Here is a 19,582-nt window from a genome sequence, read left to right as displayed (position 1 = left end):
CGGACGGGGTACACCCTGGACTGGTCGCCAGCCAATCACAGGGCACATATAGACAAACAACCATTCACACTCACATTCATACCTATGGACAATTTGGAGTCGCCAATTAACCTAGCATGTTTTTGGAATGTGGGAGGAAACCGGAGTACCCGGAAGAAAACCCACGCATGCACGGGGAGAACATGCAAACTCCACACAGAGATAGCCGAGGGTGGAATTGAACCCGGGTCTCCTAGCTGTGAGGTCTGGGCGCTAACCACTCGGTCGCCGTGCCGCCTTAAAGAGACATTAATTACATGAATTAATTAATTCATCTCTCAATGTTATTACATTTTTGAGATTGTTAAAAAAAGTCACAGTTGAAGAAAAATGTTTTATTGGCTCCCTTGTTTATTGAAAAAATATTTAGTAATATGCATATACCAGATAAATATAGCACACATATATATATATATATATATATATATAGTGTCTCCAGAGGAGCCACACACATTCGCCATTCAGCATTCATGGCCCAGCAGATTAGCGGATTTTGGGGAGGAAAAAATGTGTTTAGAATCCAACAATATGAAATATAAAACACACAGCATAAATGTACTTCTTTTAATCTTTTATATTGATATGTTTTTTTCATCAAATATTGAAATTTCACGCTTTGTTCAGTGGTCCTTGAACGCAACACAGTTGTGTGCTGTGACTGGCTGCGCCATGTCTCTGATTCCTTCTGTTCATGGATCAATTTACATTCATTAGTGGTGATTTTCTGTACTTTTTATATTTTAAATGTGTTTAACATGTGTCAACCAATCTAATTATAATAACCAATGTCACTTTAATTGCGAATGTTGATTCGAAATCAACATCAATATATGGGGGAGTGACGGGGAGTGATATATGTGTGTCAAAAATAGACATTGTATTGGGCTTAAAAAGCAGAGATCTAGTATATTTACAAACGTTACATGACCCCTATGTGAAGTATCCCCACATGGTAGCAAGAGAGGATAAGGTGTGACAGGAATTGACATACATATTTGTCATCAGATTCCTTGTGATTGCTGCATCAGGAAGCATATACGTATTATGCTGCACTGTGGCTACTGAGAGAGTCAAACAAGAAAAACTGCTTTGGAAGGAGATGCGTATGAAGAGGAGACATGTGACATTCTTCACTTCACACTCAAATAGTAGCTGCTTGTATGAGAGCATTACTTAATATAGAATGTAGATTCTTCACAATGGAAATAACTAATATCCTTTTTCTACTATTAGTATCAGGTCTGTATATCATATTCATTTTGCGACATGGTTGTCTGAATAATATATTGACATACATTTTTTTTGGTGCTATATTGCTTTTTCCCCACAGAATTTTTCTCCTTTAAACTGGTATTCTCCAACTTCCACTACATTCCACTGTCAAAAACCTATGAAGAAGCAAAGAACCACTGCAGAGCGATGTACACGGACCTGGCTACCATTAATAATCTGACAGATATGGCCAATTTCATTGCTTCTGTTCCAAATACTACAAACCGAGCGTGGATAGGACTGGAGATGGGAGATGTCCCAAAGTGGAATTGGGCTTGGCCTCATCAAAAACTGGGTTATTTTAACTGGAGGACGGGAGAACCACAAGGTCTGGACCAAAGTTCATGTGCGGGCATGGATGTACTGGGACAATGGTTTGAGAGTGATTGTGACACCAAACGGAGCTTTGTTTGTCAGGGTGAGTACAACGCAGTGGTGCCTTCAAAGTCCGAATCCAAATCCCAAAAATTGGTAGAATTTGAATTTGAATAATAGTTCAATTTTCAAGTCTTTGTAATGGATGCCAGCTGGTGTGTACGTTGGTTAAACGCTGAAAAAAAACTGTATATTCAGTGACATATTGCAGTCAAGGGCTTTGTAGGAATTTGGGAGGTTTGCCACCAGCTGCTTATAATTATCTCCCTTGGAGTTTCCAAGTAACTGCATTGCAAAACTCAATTTTCATGAAATGTGTCTACATGCATGCATCTCGTCCACTTCCAAAAGAAATTTAAAACTACAGTTTTTGCCTTATTTTGCATACATTCCATATTTTGACCCAATAATGTATCTTCAAAATTATATCCAATATGCACTTCTGACTTAATTTTTCTCTATTAGTGACTTAAACCAAGAAAAATGTCACTACTTTTGTTCCGGAAGCATTTGGCTTGTGGACCAGTAACTGAAAAATATGAAACAATATTAGCTACAAGGCGATGGACATTAGCTATATTAGTCATATTAATAATCATAAACAAAATATACCTATAACTTTAGTTTGGAAAACTATAAAGAATTTTTTTAACAGTACAGCCAAGACATGAAAACAGGGCATTTATATACGTACCAAAATATGGCAAATAGGAAAACCACAGAACTATGAGTTGGACGCCAGAAAGCAATTATTGACATACATTATATAATCAATGTATTAGCATCATATTTAACACATAAATCATATTTAACACCAAATGGCAGTTTATTTTGCCTGAAAACTTACATTTCTGGGCTGCACAGCGGTCGAGTGGTTAGCGAGCAGACCTCACAGCTTGGAGTTTAATTCCACCCTCGGCCATCTCTGTATGGAGTTTGCATGTTCTCCATTTGGGGATAAATTTAATATTTTAATAATTATTTAATATTTTATAATAAAACTCGGGGCATGTTTTATATAGGTATATATTTTCTTTTTAAAGCAAAACTGTGATGCACGACGGACGAGTGGTTAGCATGCAGCCTTACAGCTAGGAGACCCGAGTTCAATTCCACCCTTGTGTGGAGTTTGCATGTTCTCCCCGTAAATGCGTGGGTTTTCTCCGGGTACTCCGGTTTCCTCCCACATTCCAAAAACATGCTAGGTTAATTAGCGACTCCAAATTGTCCATAGGTATGAATGTGAGTGTGAATGGTTGTTTGTCTATATGTGCCCTGTGATTGGCTGGCCACCAGTCCGGGGTGTACCCCGCCTGTATGAAATCTGAAATCATGCTTAAAACCTTGCAGGCAACATGGATGATACCAGCAACTACATTTTTGTTGCTGACACCAAAACATGGAGGGATGCCCAAAAGCACTGCAGAAATATGTCACTGGATCTGGTTGGTGTTGGCTCAGCAGAAGACAACAACAAAGTCCAAAACGCGTCGACGTCTCAAAACGTGTGGATCGGCCTCTTCCGAGACGCTTGGAAGTGGTCCGACGGGAGCGCGTCGTCATTCCGCTACTGGAAACCACAGCAACCAAATTCTGCTAACCAGGATTGTGTTGCTGCTGTGTTGAAAGATGACGGACAGTGGAATGATCTGAGGTGTAGCACCAAACGCACCTTTGTCTGTCATGGCCGTAAGTTGACTCTTTTCGGTGTCGAGTTATATATATATATATATATATATATATATATATATATATATATATATATATATATATATATATATATATACACATATACACACACATATATATATATATATATATATATATATATATATATATATACGTATGTATATATATATATATATATATATATATATATATATATATACGTATATATATACATATATATATACATATATATATATATATATATATATATATATATATATATATATATATATATATATATATATATATATATATATATATATATATATATAATATACGTATATATAATATACGTATATATGAATGTGTATCTTCTGCCTGGAAATGACAGAGAGAAGTGGTCAAATATTATCTTTATCTTACATAAATACATTCCAATAATTATTGCTGTTAATGTGATAAATCGTTCAAATATTTAATATTTGAATTTTTTTTCTCTTTTCAAGGTGGAAGTTCGCATCCTTCATAATGTTTAATGTTCAATTTTATGAATAGAATATTTCATAGGGGGCCAATAAAAATTGAGCTACGGGCCACTAATGCCCCCCCCCCCGCACTTTGGACACCCTTGCTTTATAACGAATAATGAAAATAATGATCATAATGAAAAGGGTTATGAATAATTTTGAACATATAGATATAGATATATACATTATTATATTAATCTGTGTGTGTTATCGGTGTGGGACTGTTCAAAAAACCTTGGCATACATTTGCACAAGTAAACACATTTTTACACAACATGAGGCGTTCGATGGGGAGGGATGTGAGTGTGAATTAATATTAATATTAATATTAATAAATTTACATTTATATTAAATTTATTAATTTTATTATTTTTTTTAATTTTATTAATTTTATTATTTTTTATTATTTTTATTATTTTATAATTAAATAATTTTATTAATTTTATGAATAATATTTTATTTGTATTAATTTTAATATCAATATCAATATCAACATCAACATCAACGTCAGCATCAGCATTAACATTAACATTAACAACAACAATAATTATTATTATTAATGGAAAATATGACACATTTTGTCACATTATAAAAATGCCATGAATTTTCTAATTGGTATCAAGAGTGACTTTAACTAAAGTTTTAACCAAGCACATGCACATTGTTTGCTTTTGTATCATAAAAAAACAGATTTATGTTGAATCACATTATCATCAATGAATATAAGACGTCTGCATTTTGTGTTGTGACTTGGTTCAGCCAGCAAAGTTGCACCGACCAGTCAGACCAGCACACAGGAGACAACCAGTGTCACAACTCCGTCTAGCAGCTCATCTTCAGAGGTGATATCCATTAATTCCACAGCAGCTACTTCAACACGACCATTAAATACAGGTATGTGACAACAAAGAATACCACACGTCATACTTGTACTTGTACGCTACTCAACAATGCCATTCCGCAAATGTCAAATGTGACAATTCCTGTGTAACAGGAGGTACCTCTGCTTTCACGACACCGCCTGGGACTCGGAGTACGACACCCGCATCCACCGACAGCGATTCTCAGTTGATTGCAGGTACATTTAGAAGCGTGTGAGCCTCAAGTTTCCACTCTTCTGTTTTGCTATAGGAACAAAAGATTAATTCATTTTGCAGTGGGTTTGAAACTTATGTTTTTCTTTATCTTTGTTAAGCTGCCTCAGACTTAAAAAAAAAACCCTTATTACATCTAGATTACACATTTATGCTATATATAAATGTTAAGAAATTCAAGATAAACATACAATATGTTTTGTCATAGCCCATGTTTATACATTAAAAAAATATATTTATTATTATTTTTTTTTTTTATTTTTTATATGATCTTACATACTATTTTCCTGTCATTAAAACTGCAAGATATACGCTGTATAAAGCCCGACCCATGGGTCATTTAAAATCTGCTCGTTAAAAATACGCATCCAAAAAACATTTCACAACCCTCCTGCTAGCTTGACATTGATCAACATTTGCAATAAAATTCTTATAGTAATTATTAGAATAGACTCAGCTCCTGAATCCTCTCTTTGTCTCATTAATTGCCATTGTTCACTCGTGACACACTCCAGGTTTAAGCCCGAAATATGCCTCATTAACCTATTAAATGCATTTAACATGTAAAATGTACTTTAGTGGTGCAGGGTTTTTGGTCCACTGCACCACTGTGCGCAACCAATTTGGTAATTTGGTCGACTGCACTGCGCCAAGATGGCCGTGGCGGCGCACCAGGGGAGGTGTCCACATTTTCAGCTTCACACAGTGACAATTTTGTGTGAAAGGTGCGCCAAAGGTGCGCTGAAAGCTCGCCAGCTTTCAGGTTTTTCAGAGTGTCAGGCACATTTCAATGCAACCAGCAATTGAAATGATACTTTCATGATAATGATATTCATAATTTTTTGCATGTACAACTATAATTGTAAAACATTTTTTTTTGGTTATCTGGAACAGATTAATTGCATTTAGATTATTTATTATGGGAAAATTTGATTCGGTTAATGTCCGTTTTGGTTAGAGTTGGTCTGAAATGAATTAATGACGCTAACTAAGGTTACACTGTGTAGTACTCACCATGAATGAATTAACAAATGAACAGTTTTCACTTTTAAATTTCACAGCAACTATGGTGCGTTCAAGGACCTTCCGAATCAAAATTTGTTGACACCCCTTGCTTTAGAGCAATTGATCCAAAAGTCAAGCACCTTTTTAAGCATCTGTGTATACTAATTTATTTTGGTTAAATTAAATTGAAATTTGTTTTTTCTGGTATGACGACATCTGGTGGACGTGGGAAGTATTGCACATCTGGTAAAAAAAATAAAAATAAATAAAAATCTACTAGAAATACTGTACATGGTGGCTAAATGTGAAAGTTATTTTTGCATCCAAAAATTATCATTTACTGTCATTTACTGTTTTTCTTGTTCTATACTCTGGTCCTACAGGTAATCTGATCTTAATTCGTAAAAACGTGACCTGGATGGAGGCCCTGAGTTACTGCAGAGAACACCACAGGGACTTAGTCTACATCACTAACCAAAGCACTCAGGATCAAGTGGCGGAAATGACAAAAAACGCCACATCGACTCACGTTTGGCTTGGCTTACGCTACACTTGTAACTTCCACTTTTGGTTCTGGAGCGGTTCCTCCATTCACTGTTACCAGAACTGGGCTCCGGGGCAAGGATCGGAGGGTGCAAAGTGGTGTGGAGCTACCGGAGCCGTGGAGACCACAGGGGAGCAGCAATGGGTCGGCTTGAATGAGACTCAGAAACTGAATTTCATCTGCCAGAACTGTGCTGGTTGAGGAAGTTTTGGGAAACGCTGGTTATTCCAGCATTCTATTCACATGTCTCTCCATCTTTGTCAATGCAGGCCAGTGAGAAGACTTGAGTGCTGCCTCCTCCATTGTTGAGCGTGAATTTCATTAAATATGCCAACATTGTGGTGTGCCGGCCGACACATTCATGGGCAGAGAGAGTGACGTGAGAACATTGATCTGCTGCTTTCACTCGGGGGGTTAATATTTGCATGTTGACCCCCTTCGGCTATTGGGCTCAAGATGGTCTTTTTAAGGACCACCATGGTCCCCGTGCAGACTGCCTGCTGCCCCTACTGACCTGACCTTCACTTGTCCGCAGTGCTGAGGTCTACATGGATCACCACTAACCGTGGGAATACTATACACAACATTCTAAACCAGGAGTCTAAAACACGCGGCCCGCGGGTCATATGTGGCCCGCAGGACACTAGTTTGAGGCCCCCGCCTTGATATGAAAGTTTAATGTTAGTGCGGCCCGCGCAAGTTTGATATGGATGCTGTATGGTATCATGTACCCAGAAAAAATTATTACGTTTGATTAATGTTCATGTTAAAAGTTAAATAACTGTTAATAGCTATCCTCCCTATCCGTGTGGAAGTGGTAAGTTTTTGGCTTTTTATGTTTAAAGGATTTGAAATTGAGTTTGAGACCCCTGTTTTAAACTGTAAACTATACACATTATGAAGTGTTACACCAAAATAAAAAAATAAAAACAATATACCAAATATGTGACCATTGTGTCAATATAATGGGAAGCATTGATTGGACATTGTAATGCTTTATAGAAGTAGGATTTAATATCCATAAATGGAATATTTATGCAGTTAGAGCATCAAAAACCTGTTTATGACCTTCTAAATAACGTTTTGACCATTATTAGAGCCCTGCAGGCATGAAATAACACCCCTATAGTCAGCTCTATTATGCTTTGTTTACATTTACATGAAAGCTACAAGATCTCTGAATGGACATACAGTAAGAGAGTGCTGCCACTTTAAGCATAGCAAGCTAGGTGTGCTTGGTGTGAGCATGCTAACATGAGCATACTAGCATTTTTAATGACTAGAAAACCTAGCATGCAGCATGATAGCAGTAAGTGTTAAGATTATATTCATGAAAATATAATATATTTAATATCAAAATATAGACTTAATAATACTATAATAATAATACACAAATAATATTTATTATTTAATAATTTAAGTCCAATAATATAAATATAAATACATAATTATACTCAATTTTTTGGCATTTTCAGAGGTAGGCACTTGTACAAATACTGGTGTTAGCATGCTAACATTAGTATGTTACAATTGTATGAATGGTAGTAAGAAAGGTATGTTTTCATGGTATAATAAATGTAGGTCTAATATTTATTTAATGACTATAAACCTAGCATGCAGCATGATAGCAGTAAGTGTTAAGATTATATTCATGAAAATATAATATATTTAATATCAAAATATAGACTTAATAATACTATAAATAATAATACACAAATAATATTTATTATTTAATAATTTAAGTCCAATAATATAAATATAAATACATAATTATACTCATTTTTTTGCATTTTCAGAGGTAGGCACTTGTACAAATACTGGTGTTAGCATGCTAACATTAGCATGTTAGAATTGTATGGTAAGAATGGTATGTTTTCATGGTATAATAAATGTAGGACTAATATTTATTTAATGACTATAAACCTAGCATGCAGCATGATAGCAGTAAGTGTTAAGATTATATTCATGAAAATGTAGTATATTTAATATCAAAATATAGACTTATAATACTATAAATAATAATACCCAAATAATATTTATTATTTAATAATTTAAGTCCAATAATATAAATATAAATACATAATTATACTCAATTTTTTGGTGTTAGCATGCTAACACTAGCATGTTAGAATTACTAATATGAACGGTATGGTAAGAATGGTATGTTTTTTATGGTCTAATACATGTAGGACTAATATTTATGTTGTAAATCACAATATGGGGGGAACTGTGACTCTTGTTTCTCCGGATATAAGGTACCAAAGTATAAAAAAAACTAATAAACATCAGTATTGAAAAAAATACATACCTTTTTTGCAGTTAAGATGTTGTATTTCAATGAGAATCCTATAAAGGAAACATGTTGGGTTAATGATATGAAAATAAATTCAGTGTTAATTCTGTAGCATAATAGAAATAGAATAATAGTAATAATAATTATTATTCCCTTAAAATGTAAGAAAACTAAAAGGAGGTGGATCATTTACATCACAATAGTGCTCACTAATATAGATTTTAACATGTTTGTCAAACCAAGTTTGAAAGATATGAAGCCTTTTGTTTGCACAACAGGGAATTTTACATCTTTATTCCAAATAATACAAATGGGAGCCGAGTATAATTTCACCTAATCCCAGCAATCTCGTATTTGTACGCCGCGTTTTGAAAGCCACGGTTTTGCATCCCCAATGTCCTCCTGTCATTTGTCAATTACCATGGCCCATTACGCATGAGTGTGTCATCGCTTAGCTCCTCTCTCCCCTCACAAAAGGCGGCGGTCAGCGAGCCTCTCATCAGTTCAATGTTAACGTCCGCTCGCTCCGTTTGTTGACTACCACCCCCCTCGCCATCTTTTCTCACCCTCCTCTCCTCTTGTGTGCTGTCCAGCTGCCTCTGACCTCTGACCTCTTCACCCTCACTCCTGACCTGTGGGGGACATTCCCACGCCACACCCTTTTGTGTACATCTCCCCATGGTAACTCAGCGGGCACTCCCTCTGCATTCTTACAGAGGATGGCGAAGGACATCATTCATTTCGGCTTGCAATGGCGTAACGCTGCCTATTTGCTGCCGATGTGAAGGCGGTCACAACATTAGGTACACTTGCTCAATCAATATACTCATTTTAGCCTATAACAGGATGAGCAAAATATTCCTGCAAGCGAAGTATTATTATCATAGAATTAAAAAAATCTATACATATATTGGTCAATGCATGTTTTGGTATCAATCCAATACCAAGGAAATACAGGACAAATCTTGCCAATACTGATCATGATTATCCATCCAGTCCCACTAGCGTTGCAGGTATGCTGGAGCCTATCCCAGCTGGAGGACCCGGAGAAAACCACGGGGAGAACATGCAAACTCCACACAGAAAATCGAACCCAGATCTCCTGACTGTGTGTCCTACATGCTAATCACTCGTCCACTGTGCGGTACTTTTTATATTATATTATATTAGATAATATTACATTATATTATATTGGGCAATTGAACAATGCAGTAGGCTTATATAAATGTGTGTCCTGTGTGTCCTACATGCTAATCACTTGTCCACTGTGCGGCCTTGATCATGATTATATTATATTATATTAGATTATATATTATAATATATTAAATTATTATTATATTATAATATTATATTTTATATATTTATATTTTATATATTTATATTTTATATAATATTTTTTATATTTTATTATATCATTATATTATACATTATATATATAAGATTATATTAAATTAAATTATATTATATATATAAAATTAAATTATATTATATATATTAAATTAAATCATATCATATCATATTATATTACATTATATTACATTACATTATATTGGGCAACTGAACAATGCAGTAGGCTTATATAAATACAACACTACAAGACAAATAATACAGTTGTACAAATTGTGCAATTGTTCAGTGCAAAATAAGTCAACAATGTTGGCTCACATTCATATACTTTGGCTCTGCTATCTTCAATTTCACACACTTATATAGAGTTCTGAAAATAAAGTGAAAAAAATATATATATGTAAAAAATAAATAAATTGTGGTACTACCGTTGGAATTGATACTATTGATATCACGCATACAAGGTTACATGGCAGTACATGTCCACAGTTCACAGGAAGCGGCAGAGCGCATTTAACCCTACCCCTCTCCGTATCACTGCAGCCTTATCATAAAAGATAAATTAGTTTTATTAGTTTTACTCTGAAAGCATATTGTATCATCTCATATTTGTATCTAAGTTGGAAAACATTTGAGACGAGCACTTTTTAACTTTACATCTTTGTACCTGCCATGCGCACTGCTGTCATTCCTTCTCCTCTATTATTCTCTGCAGGCTTCCAGAGATCCCTCCCTTTTTTTTTTCCTTCTGTCACTTTCACAGCTAATTGTAGAAAAAGAGATTTTCTCCATTGAGGCCTTGTCTCTTAGGTAACCCCGCTCCTGCATGAAATGAGATGGATAGATGGGAAGAGGCAGAGAGGGGCACACGAGGAGGCAAAAGGAAACAGGCAGAGCTTGAGGTCGGATGCACAGGAGCGTGGACTTACTAGAAGTACTTTAGGTATGGATGGATACTTATTAAGAACTGGAAGGTGCATATTGTAAGTAATGGTATTTTTTCACTTTTTTTTATTTTTATTTTAATTTTTTTTAAAGAAAATAGACACTCTTGGCTGGGTATTTACCAAATTTTTAATAAGAGTACACAGTATTTAAGCTGTTTTTACAGCTTGGGAAAAATATAATAATAATTTTCTATATTTTTCTAAATAAATAGTGTTTTGTTTTTTTTTTATTTTAATTTTTTTGTTTACTTTTTGTCCACTTTAGCTTCCACTACAGGGACAAAGATGCGCTTTTGCCGTGACAGAAAGTCAGGAGTTGATTGTCCAAACGCAATTCTTGTAGCCCTCATCCAGGAGTTGTGGATGGACATCAGGCCCCTGACTCTCAAATATACTACGCAATATTTCCACTATGGAGGAACTACTATCTCATATTATTTATTATTTTTAATAATTATATATTTATTATTTTTCTCCAAAGTCAAGAGTTCATTTGAGATGAAGACACCAATTAGATAGATAGATAGATAGATAGATAGATAGATAGATAGATAGATAGATAGATAGATAGATAGATAGATAGATAGATAGATAGATAGATAGATAGATAGATAGATAGATAGATAGATAGATAGATAGATAGATAGATAGATAGATAGATAGATAGATAGATAGATAGATAGATAGATAGATAGATAGATAGATAGATAGATAGATAGATAGATAGATAGATAGATAGATAGATAGATAGATAGATAGATAGATAGATAGATAGATAGATAGATAGATAGATAGATAGATAGATAGATAGATATTGAATCTATAGAAGATAAAATGTAACTACTGAAAGCATCACAATGTGTATACCTGTATGCAGTAAACCTATGATATTTTACACGAAAACAATCAATAACTGTCTACATTCAGGTAAATATTGGTTCTGCCTTCTTCCTTGACCACTAACAATAAAAGTCCATATTTAAGCATCTGCATTTGTTTTTCTTGGCGGTTAAATAATGTGTAAACGACGACGGTCAGGACATGATGGAGATTTTTATTAATTTTCTGTTTTCCACCCATACATCAATTTTCTCCAAGGATTGTCCACATTAGAGAGCATACAACACCTAAGACTGCAGTGATATCAGCATCCCACTAGGTTCCTCTGGCTCTCTCCGGTGGACAGAGGCAGCATTGCAGCACCCTGGCAGCAATAACCAATGAAATGCATTACTGGGACGAAATGCATTTTAAAGCCATATTGGCACTTGACTTGTTTATTTCTTACCTAGCCTTTGAGTGGTAAGTCGCTGTGTGATGATTTCAGCGTCCTTTGTCAGATGACACCTTGACTTCGTTGGACGGTACATATTCAGTACTCTAAGTATATACTGAGTAATGACCCCCTAAAGACGAGCTGATAGTGAGTTTACTTGGTTCAAGGTTAAAGCCAAAAGTGTAGCAGCTTATACAACGGAAATTACGGTACTTACAATTAGATTTCAATGACAAAATGAATAATAACTGTGTCTTTGGTGTAAATAACATTTTGTGTATGTGGCAGAGACACATTCATTTGTCATTTGTGGGACCATTTGTGTCATTTTCTATAAATGATCAAATTTGCACCGGAAATTTGAGAAAAAAAAGACAAACAACCATTCACACTCACATTCATACCTATGGACAATTTGGAGTCGCCAATTAACCTAGCATGTTTTTGGAATGTGGGAGGAAACCGGAGTACCCGGAGAAAACCCACGCATGCACGGGGAGAACATGCAAACTCCACACAGAGATGGCCGAGGGTGGAATTGAACCCTGGTTTCCTAGCTATGAGGTCTGCACGCTAACCACTTGTCCGCCCGTGCCGCATCAATCAACTAGTATTAATAATATTTGGACTGATCAACTCACCCTTACTGCTTGATACTTGAACTCGACTGTACTTCTATCCTTCCCTCTGATTGGCCACTACTACAAGCAGCACAGTGACATCATCACTGGCTCGGTCGGTAGAGGTCAGGGATGAAGGGAGAGAAAGGTCAAGGTGAGTACACAGAGCAGATAAGGCATTATGTGGATAAACAACTTATACTTCTATGGACTGTGTGTGTGTGTATAAATAGATTATTTGGTGTAAACATTTGTTGGCATTGAGTCTCAAGTCAAACCCAATCGACCACTTACAGGGTTTAAGTCAGGGGTCTCAAACTCAATTTACTTGGGGGCCACTGGAGCTAGGGTCTGGGCGACGCTGGGCCGCATCAGGTTTTCTAAAAAAAAAAAAAAACGCATTTATTAAAAAAGAAGAAAAATGAATAAACTTTGTTTTGGTTCCGATTTTCTCCAAGAAAAGCTCTGATAAAACATTCCACTGTTCTCAAATATCTTAATTTTTATTTTTCTACACAAAAATAAGATGAAAAATAAGATGAAAAATAAGATGAAAAATAAGATGAAAAATAAGATGAAAAATAAGATGAATAATAAATAATAAATAATAAATAATAAATAATAAATAATAAATAATAAATAATAAATAATAAATAATAAATAATAAATAATAAATAATAAATAATAAATAATAAATAATAAATAATAAATAATACATTTTTCCCAGATTAAAATGAACAAAGCCTTATTAGAGCCCTGTAGACATGACAAAACACGACTATAGTCACATTTATACTCTTTTTATTTACAACATATTGCGCAACTGCAGGGTCTTGAGACACATGCTAACTCGCAAACTAGAGAGCTAGCGACCTAAACGGTAGCCTTCAAGTTATTTCCTTTAAACTTAAATAGCCAAAAACTTACCACTTCCACACGGATAGGGAGGATAACTATGAACAGTTATTTAACCTTTAAGATGAACATTAATCAAAGGTAATATTTTTTTTCTGGGTACATGATACCATACAGCATCCATATCAAACTTAACTTAAACTTAAACTTTCATATCAAGGCGGGGGCCTCCAACTAGTGTCCTGCGGGCCACATTTGGCCCGTGGGCGCGTGTTTGAGACCACTGGTTTAAGTGTCGCATTACGTGATATGTTTAGAACTTAGCTGTTGCTCATCATAGAGGTTGATAATGGCACCTAAACCGTTGGCAATATCTTTTTTTTAATATTACAATTATTTCATATACAACGTTGCTGTGTTCGGAGCAAGAGTCCTGGCAAGGATCTGACATGCAATGGGGACATCACTGACATCCTGAGCAGGTTTGTGGCTCCCCTTGAGGACCTGGAGAGTGTATAAGTCGTTCTCCACTCATGGAGTGGATGGGGGGGTTAACGGGACTGCTTCAAGCACCACAAGTAAAAAGCTCCATTCATGCCCAATGTAAACAATGCAAGGATATTTCTATCCAGCGTCCCCAGAGCGTCCACTATTGCAGAAGGCTACCGAAAAGCCATATATGATGCCCCTATATGCTCACAGTAAGAGTTATGTCATGTAAATGGGACTACCGGTTATTAGTGTAGCATCCTGGCTAGGAGTGTAAGAAAATATTTTTTCGGTAATATATCGCGATACTTTGTTCCACGATACTGTATCGATATTAAAAAGTATCATATACTGATCAGGATTATCCATCCAGTCCCACTAGGGTTGCGGGTATGCTGGAGCCGACCCCAGCTGCAGGACCCGGAGAAAACCACGGGGAGAACTCCACACAGAAAATGGAACCCAGATCTTTTAACTGTGTGTCCTACATGCTAATCACTCGTCCACTGTGCGGCCCTGATTATATTATAATACATTACATTATATTGGGCAACTGAACAATGCAGTAGGCTTATATAAATGTGTGTCCTACATGCTAATCACTCGTCCACTGTGCGGCCTTGATCATGATTATATTATATTATATTATATTATAATATATTAAATTATTATTGTTATTATAATATTATATTTTATATATTTATATTATATTTTTACATTTTATATTTTATTATATTTTTATATTATACATTATATATATATAAGATTATATTAAATTCTATTATATAAATTAAATTAAATTAAATTAAATTAAATTAAATTAAATTAAATTAAATTAAATTAAATTAAATTACATTATATTACATTACATTACATTGGGCAATTGAACAATGCAGTAGGCTTATATAAATACAACACTACAAGACAAATAATACAGTTGTACAAAATGTTAAAGCTTTATTTAGCTTTATTTATCCAAATGCCACACTTTAAGTTTGTGATACAGTATAACATACTGTTCTAATGGAATAAAAATGTATTTAGTAAGTGCGTATTGCTGGTGTAATTCAGTTCTTTCCAGGAAATAATCTTTAACTACAAGAAAAACTAAAAAAATATCGCCTTGTTAACAGTATCGTGATATATCGTATCGTGATATATCGTATCGTATTGCCAGATTGTTGCCAATACACACCCCTAATCCAGGCTGGGTCACATAGAGTCTGACCACCTTTTTTCTGACCTTAACACATCTCCTGTGGATATGATCCCCTAGCCCACCCATGAATAATTTCACTTTCATGTATTTATTCAAGGCTGTAGAACATAATGCAAATACAAAAACTATATCTTAACACTATGCAATAACACTACATAAAACAAATGCAAAACAGCAAATGTGTTATCTATAAACTCAAGCATTGATTTTTTTTTTTTTTTTAAGTCCATTCATTCACTCCATCACGTCCTTCCAAATAAGGTGATTGAGTTTGGTTTACTGGATTGAATTAGCTTTGCAGCTGAATATATTTATTTTACCCCCCCGCCTCCCTTTCACTGGTCTTGCCGTAAAGAAGCTGAGAGGGGTCTCTGTGCTCCACACAGTCGCCCTCAAAGTTCCAGACGGCCTAACATCTGCTACCTGATGGAGGAGGAGCGTTTTTTTTTTTTTTAACGTTGGCACAGAATGTTCACATCAAATGTCTCATGGCGGCGTACGGACCGAGGCAGCTAAACGCTGAACAGACTTTCTTTAATCTCAAGACATGGCTTGTCCAATATGAATTACAGAGATTAGCGTAAAAATAGCCTGTTTAACGGTTAAATTCATGTGTTTCCACATGCATGTAGAGGACGTTAGCAAGAGAAAGAGAGAGAGCAAAGCAGCAGGAGGAGCGAGGAACAAGCAAGGTCTTATGTGTTGATATTATTCTAATCTGACTGGCCAGGTCCAATGTAAGCAACATCGGAGTACTGGAGCATCACTTCAATCGCAGCTCCATCAATGGCGGCTCTGTACTCACACGCCGACCATTAGATGTTTCATTATATTTCAATGTGGAGAGGATAAATAGCAGGAGCACTCAAAAGGACCGGAGCGGACCGGACCTCTGCCAAGGTTTTAACATTTGTCACCTGCAAAATCATTGAGTGCATGGCTGCCATCTTTTCTAATAGCGCCCGTTCTATCAATGTCTGGGCAAAAGGCAGTACAGTATTTTATATCAACACAAAAACGTCACAATCTGTATAATCGGCATGTGTAACGGCATGTGTTGCAGATTATGCATTTCCCAGCATGCTTTGCTGCAGTTAAAATGATGACTTTTGACTGTCTGATGCCGCTTTAAGGTCTTGTTTTGTACAGATAGGGTGTAATAGTTATAATGCTATTTTACAAACACTTCCAAATTCAATTGCAGCACAAGCCTGAGTTTAACACGTATGGCGTCATTAGTTCCTCAGTAACTACTCTAAATGTATGTGAATTAGTCATTAATTCATCATTAGTTTCTCAGTAACTACTCAAATCTATGTGCCTCAGTCATTTGTTCCTCAGTAACTACTCTAAATGTATGTGCCTTAGTAATTAGTTCCTCAGTAACTACTCTAAATGTATGTGCCTCAGTCATTAGTTCATCATTGGTTCCTCAGTAACTACTCTAAATGTATGTGCCTTAGTCATTAGTTCCTCATTATTTCCTCAGTAACCACTCTAAATATATGTGCCTTAGTCATTAGTTCCTCATTAGTTCCCCAGTAACTACTCAAATGTATGTGCCTTAGTCATTAGTTCATCATTAGTTAATCAGTAACTACTCTAAATGTATGTGCCTTAGTCATGAGTTCCTTATTAGTTCCTCAGTAACTACTCAAATGTATGTGCCTTAGTCATTAGTTCCTCAGTAACTACTCTAAATGTATGTGAATTAGTCATTAATTCATCATTACTTTTTCAGTAACTACTCAAATCTATGTGCCTCAGTCATTCGTTCCTCAGTAACTACTCTAAATGTATGTGCCTTAGTAATTAGTTCCTCAGTAACTACTCTAAATGTATGTGCCTCAGTCATTAGTTCATCATTGGTTCCTCAGTAACTACTCTAAATGTATGTGCCTTAGTCATTAGTTCCTCATTATTTCCTCAGTAACCACTCTAAATATATGTGCCTTAGTCATTAGTTCCTCATTAGTTCCCCAGTAACTACTCAAATGTATGTGCCTTAGTCATTAGTTCATCATTAGTTAATCAGTAACTACTCTAAATGTATGTGCCTTAGTCATGAGTTCCTTATTAGTTCCTCAGTAACTACTCAAATGTATGTGCCTTAGTCATTAGTTCCTCAGTAACTACTCTAAATGTATGTGAATTAGTCATTAATTCATCATTACTTTTTCAGTAACTACTCAAATCTATGTGCCTCAGTCATTCGTTCCTCAGTAACTACTCTAAATGTATGTGCCTTAGTAATTAGTTCCTCAGTAACTACTCTAAATGTATGTGCCTCAGTCATTAGTTCATCATTAGTTCCTCAGTAACTACTCTAAATGTATGTGCCTTAGTCATTAGTTCCTCATTATTTCCTCAGTAACCACTCTAAATATATGTGCCTTAGTCATTAGTTCCTCATTAGTTCCCCAGTAACTACTCAAATGTATGTGCCTTAGTCATTAGTTCATCATTAGTTAATCAGTAACTACTCTAAATGTATGTGCCTTAGTCATGAGTTCCTTATTAGTTCCTCAGTAACTACTCAAATGTATGTGCCTTAGTCATTAGTTCCTCAGTAACTACTCTAAATGTATGTGAATTAGTCATTAATTCATCATTACTTTTTCAGTAACTACTCAAATCTATGTGCCTCAGTCATTCGTTCCTCAGTAACTACTCTAAATGTATGTGCCTTAGTAATTAGTTCCTCAGTAACTACTCTAAATGTATGTGCCTCAGTCATTAGTTCATCATTAGTTCCTCAGTAACTACTCTAAATGTATGTGCCTTAGTCATTAGTTCCTCATTATTTCCTCAGTAACCACTCTAAATATATGTGCCTTAGTCATTAGTTCCTCATTAGTTCCCCAGTAACTACTCAAATGTGTGTGCCTTAGTCATTAGTTCATCATTAGTTAATCAGTAACTACTCTAAATGTATGTGCCTTAGTCATGAGTTCCTTATTAGTTCCTCAGTAACTACTCAAATGTATGTGCCTTAGTCATTAGTTCCTCAGTAACTACTCTAAATGTATGTGCCTTAGTTATTAGTTCCTCATTAGTTCCTCAGTAACTACTCAAAATGTATGTGCCTTAGTTATTATTTCCTCATTAGTTCCTCCGTAACCACTCTAAATGTATGTGTCTTAGTCATTAGCTCCTTATTAGTTCCTCAGTAACTACTCAAATGTATGTGCCTTTGTCATTAGTTCATCATTAGTTAATCAGTAACTACTCTAAATGTACTGTATGTGCCTTAGTAATTAGTTCCTCAGTCACTACTCTAAATGCATGTGTCTTGACATTAGTTCCTCAATAACTACTCTAAATGTACTGTATGTGCCTTAGTAATTAGTTCCTCAGTAACTACTGTATTTTACTGTATGTACATTATTGTAAAGTGAGACCACCAGCTTTTCCAAAGTGACAAGCATACTTCAACAAGATAGTCTGCACTCAAACACTGATTTACATTGTGCCTGATCTTTGGTTTGCCACAGGCATTTTAGTGTCAATAACACACATTAAATATGCCTAAAAAGCAAGTGTGAGACGAAGATGCTCGTGTTTTGTCAGGTGGGCAGTAACTTGAGTTCGTTAAGGTGGTTTTTTACAGTCGGCCTCTCAAAAAGGCCACAGCAGGGTCAGCTGTTTGACAGGGTGGACGGGGGGAGTGGGGCAATTGGTGATGCTCAATATGACCACTTGGTGGAGACACCAATGATGAGGGAGCCATTGAATTGTTAACAGTGTTAACAGTGTGTGATCAGTGTGTACATCATGGCCACTTTTTATTATCTTTTTGATTTACTTGCTTACTTTACTTTACTTAAAAAATGGGGAATTATCCTTTTAAACAGTTCATTCATTCATTTAATTTTCTACTGCTTATCCTCATGAGGATTGCAGGGGGGTGCTGGAGCCTATCCTAGCTGTCTTTGGGCAAGAGGCGGGGTACACCCTGGACTGGTGGCCAGCCAATTACAGGGCACATATAGACAAACAACCATTCACACTC

The 19,582-nt window shown here is 35.6% G+C and overlaps 1 protein-coding gene across 1 annotated transcript; it reads left to right on the top strand.

Moving 5' to 3' along the window:
* Positions 1-1,150: 1,150 nt before the first annotated feature.
* Positions 1,151-7,427, top strand: LOC131137135 (macrophage mannose receptor 1). Its single transcript, XM_058084724.1, has 6 exons — positions 1,151-1,278; positions 1,370-1,729; positions 3,037-3,375; positions 4,641-4,775; positions 4,876-4,959; positions 6,364-7,427. Exons 1-6 carry the CDS (start codon positions 1,200-1,202, stop codon positions 6,723-6,725), a joined length of 1,359 nt encoding a protein of 452 aa, XP_057940707.1. The 5' UTR covers positions 1,151-1,199; the 3' UTR covers positions 6,726-7,427.
* Positions 7,428-19,582: the final 12,155 nt, after the last annotated feature.

The sequence above is a fragment of the Doryrhamphus excisus genome, chromosome 10 (genome assembly GCF_030265055.1).
Source record: "Doryrhamphus excisus isolate RoL2022-K1 chromosome 10, RoL_Dexc_1.0, whole genome shotgun sequence".
Lineage (NCBI taxonomy): Eukaryota > Metazoa > Chordata > Actinopteri > Syngnathiformes > Syngnathidae > Doryrhamphus > Doryrhamphus excisus.
The sequence above is the reverse complement of the archived record's forward strand: the minus strand, read 5'-3'. Positions and strand labels throughout refer to the sequence as shown.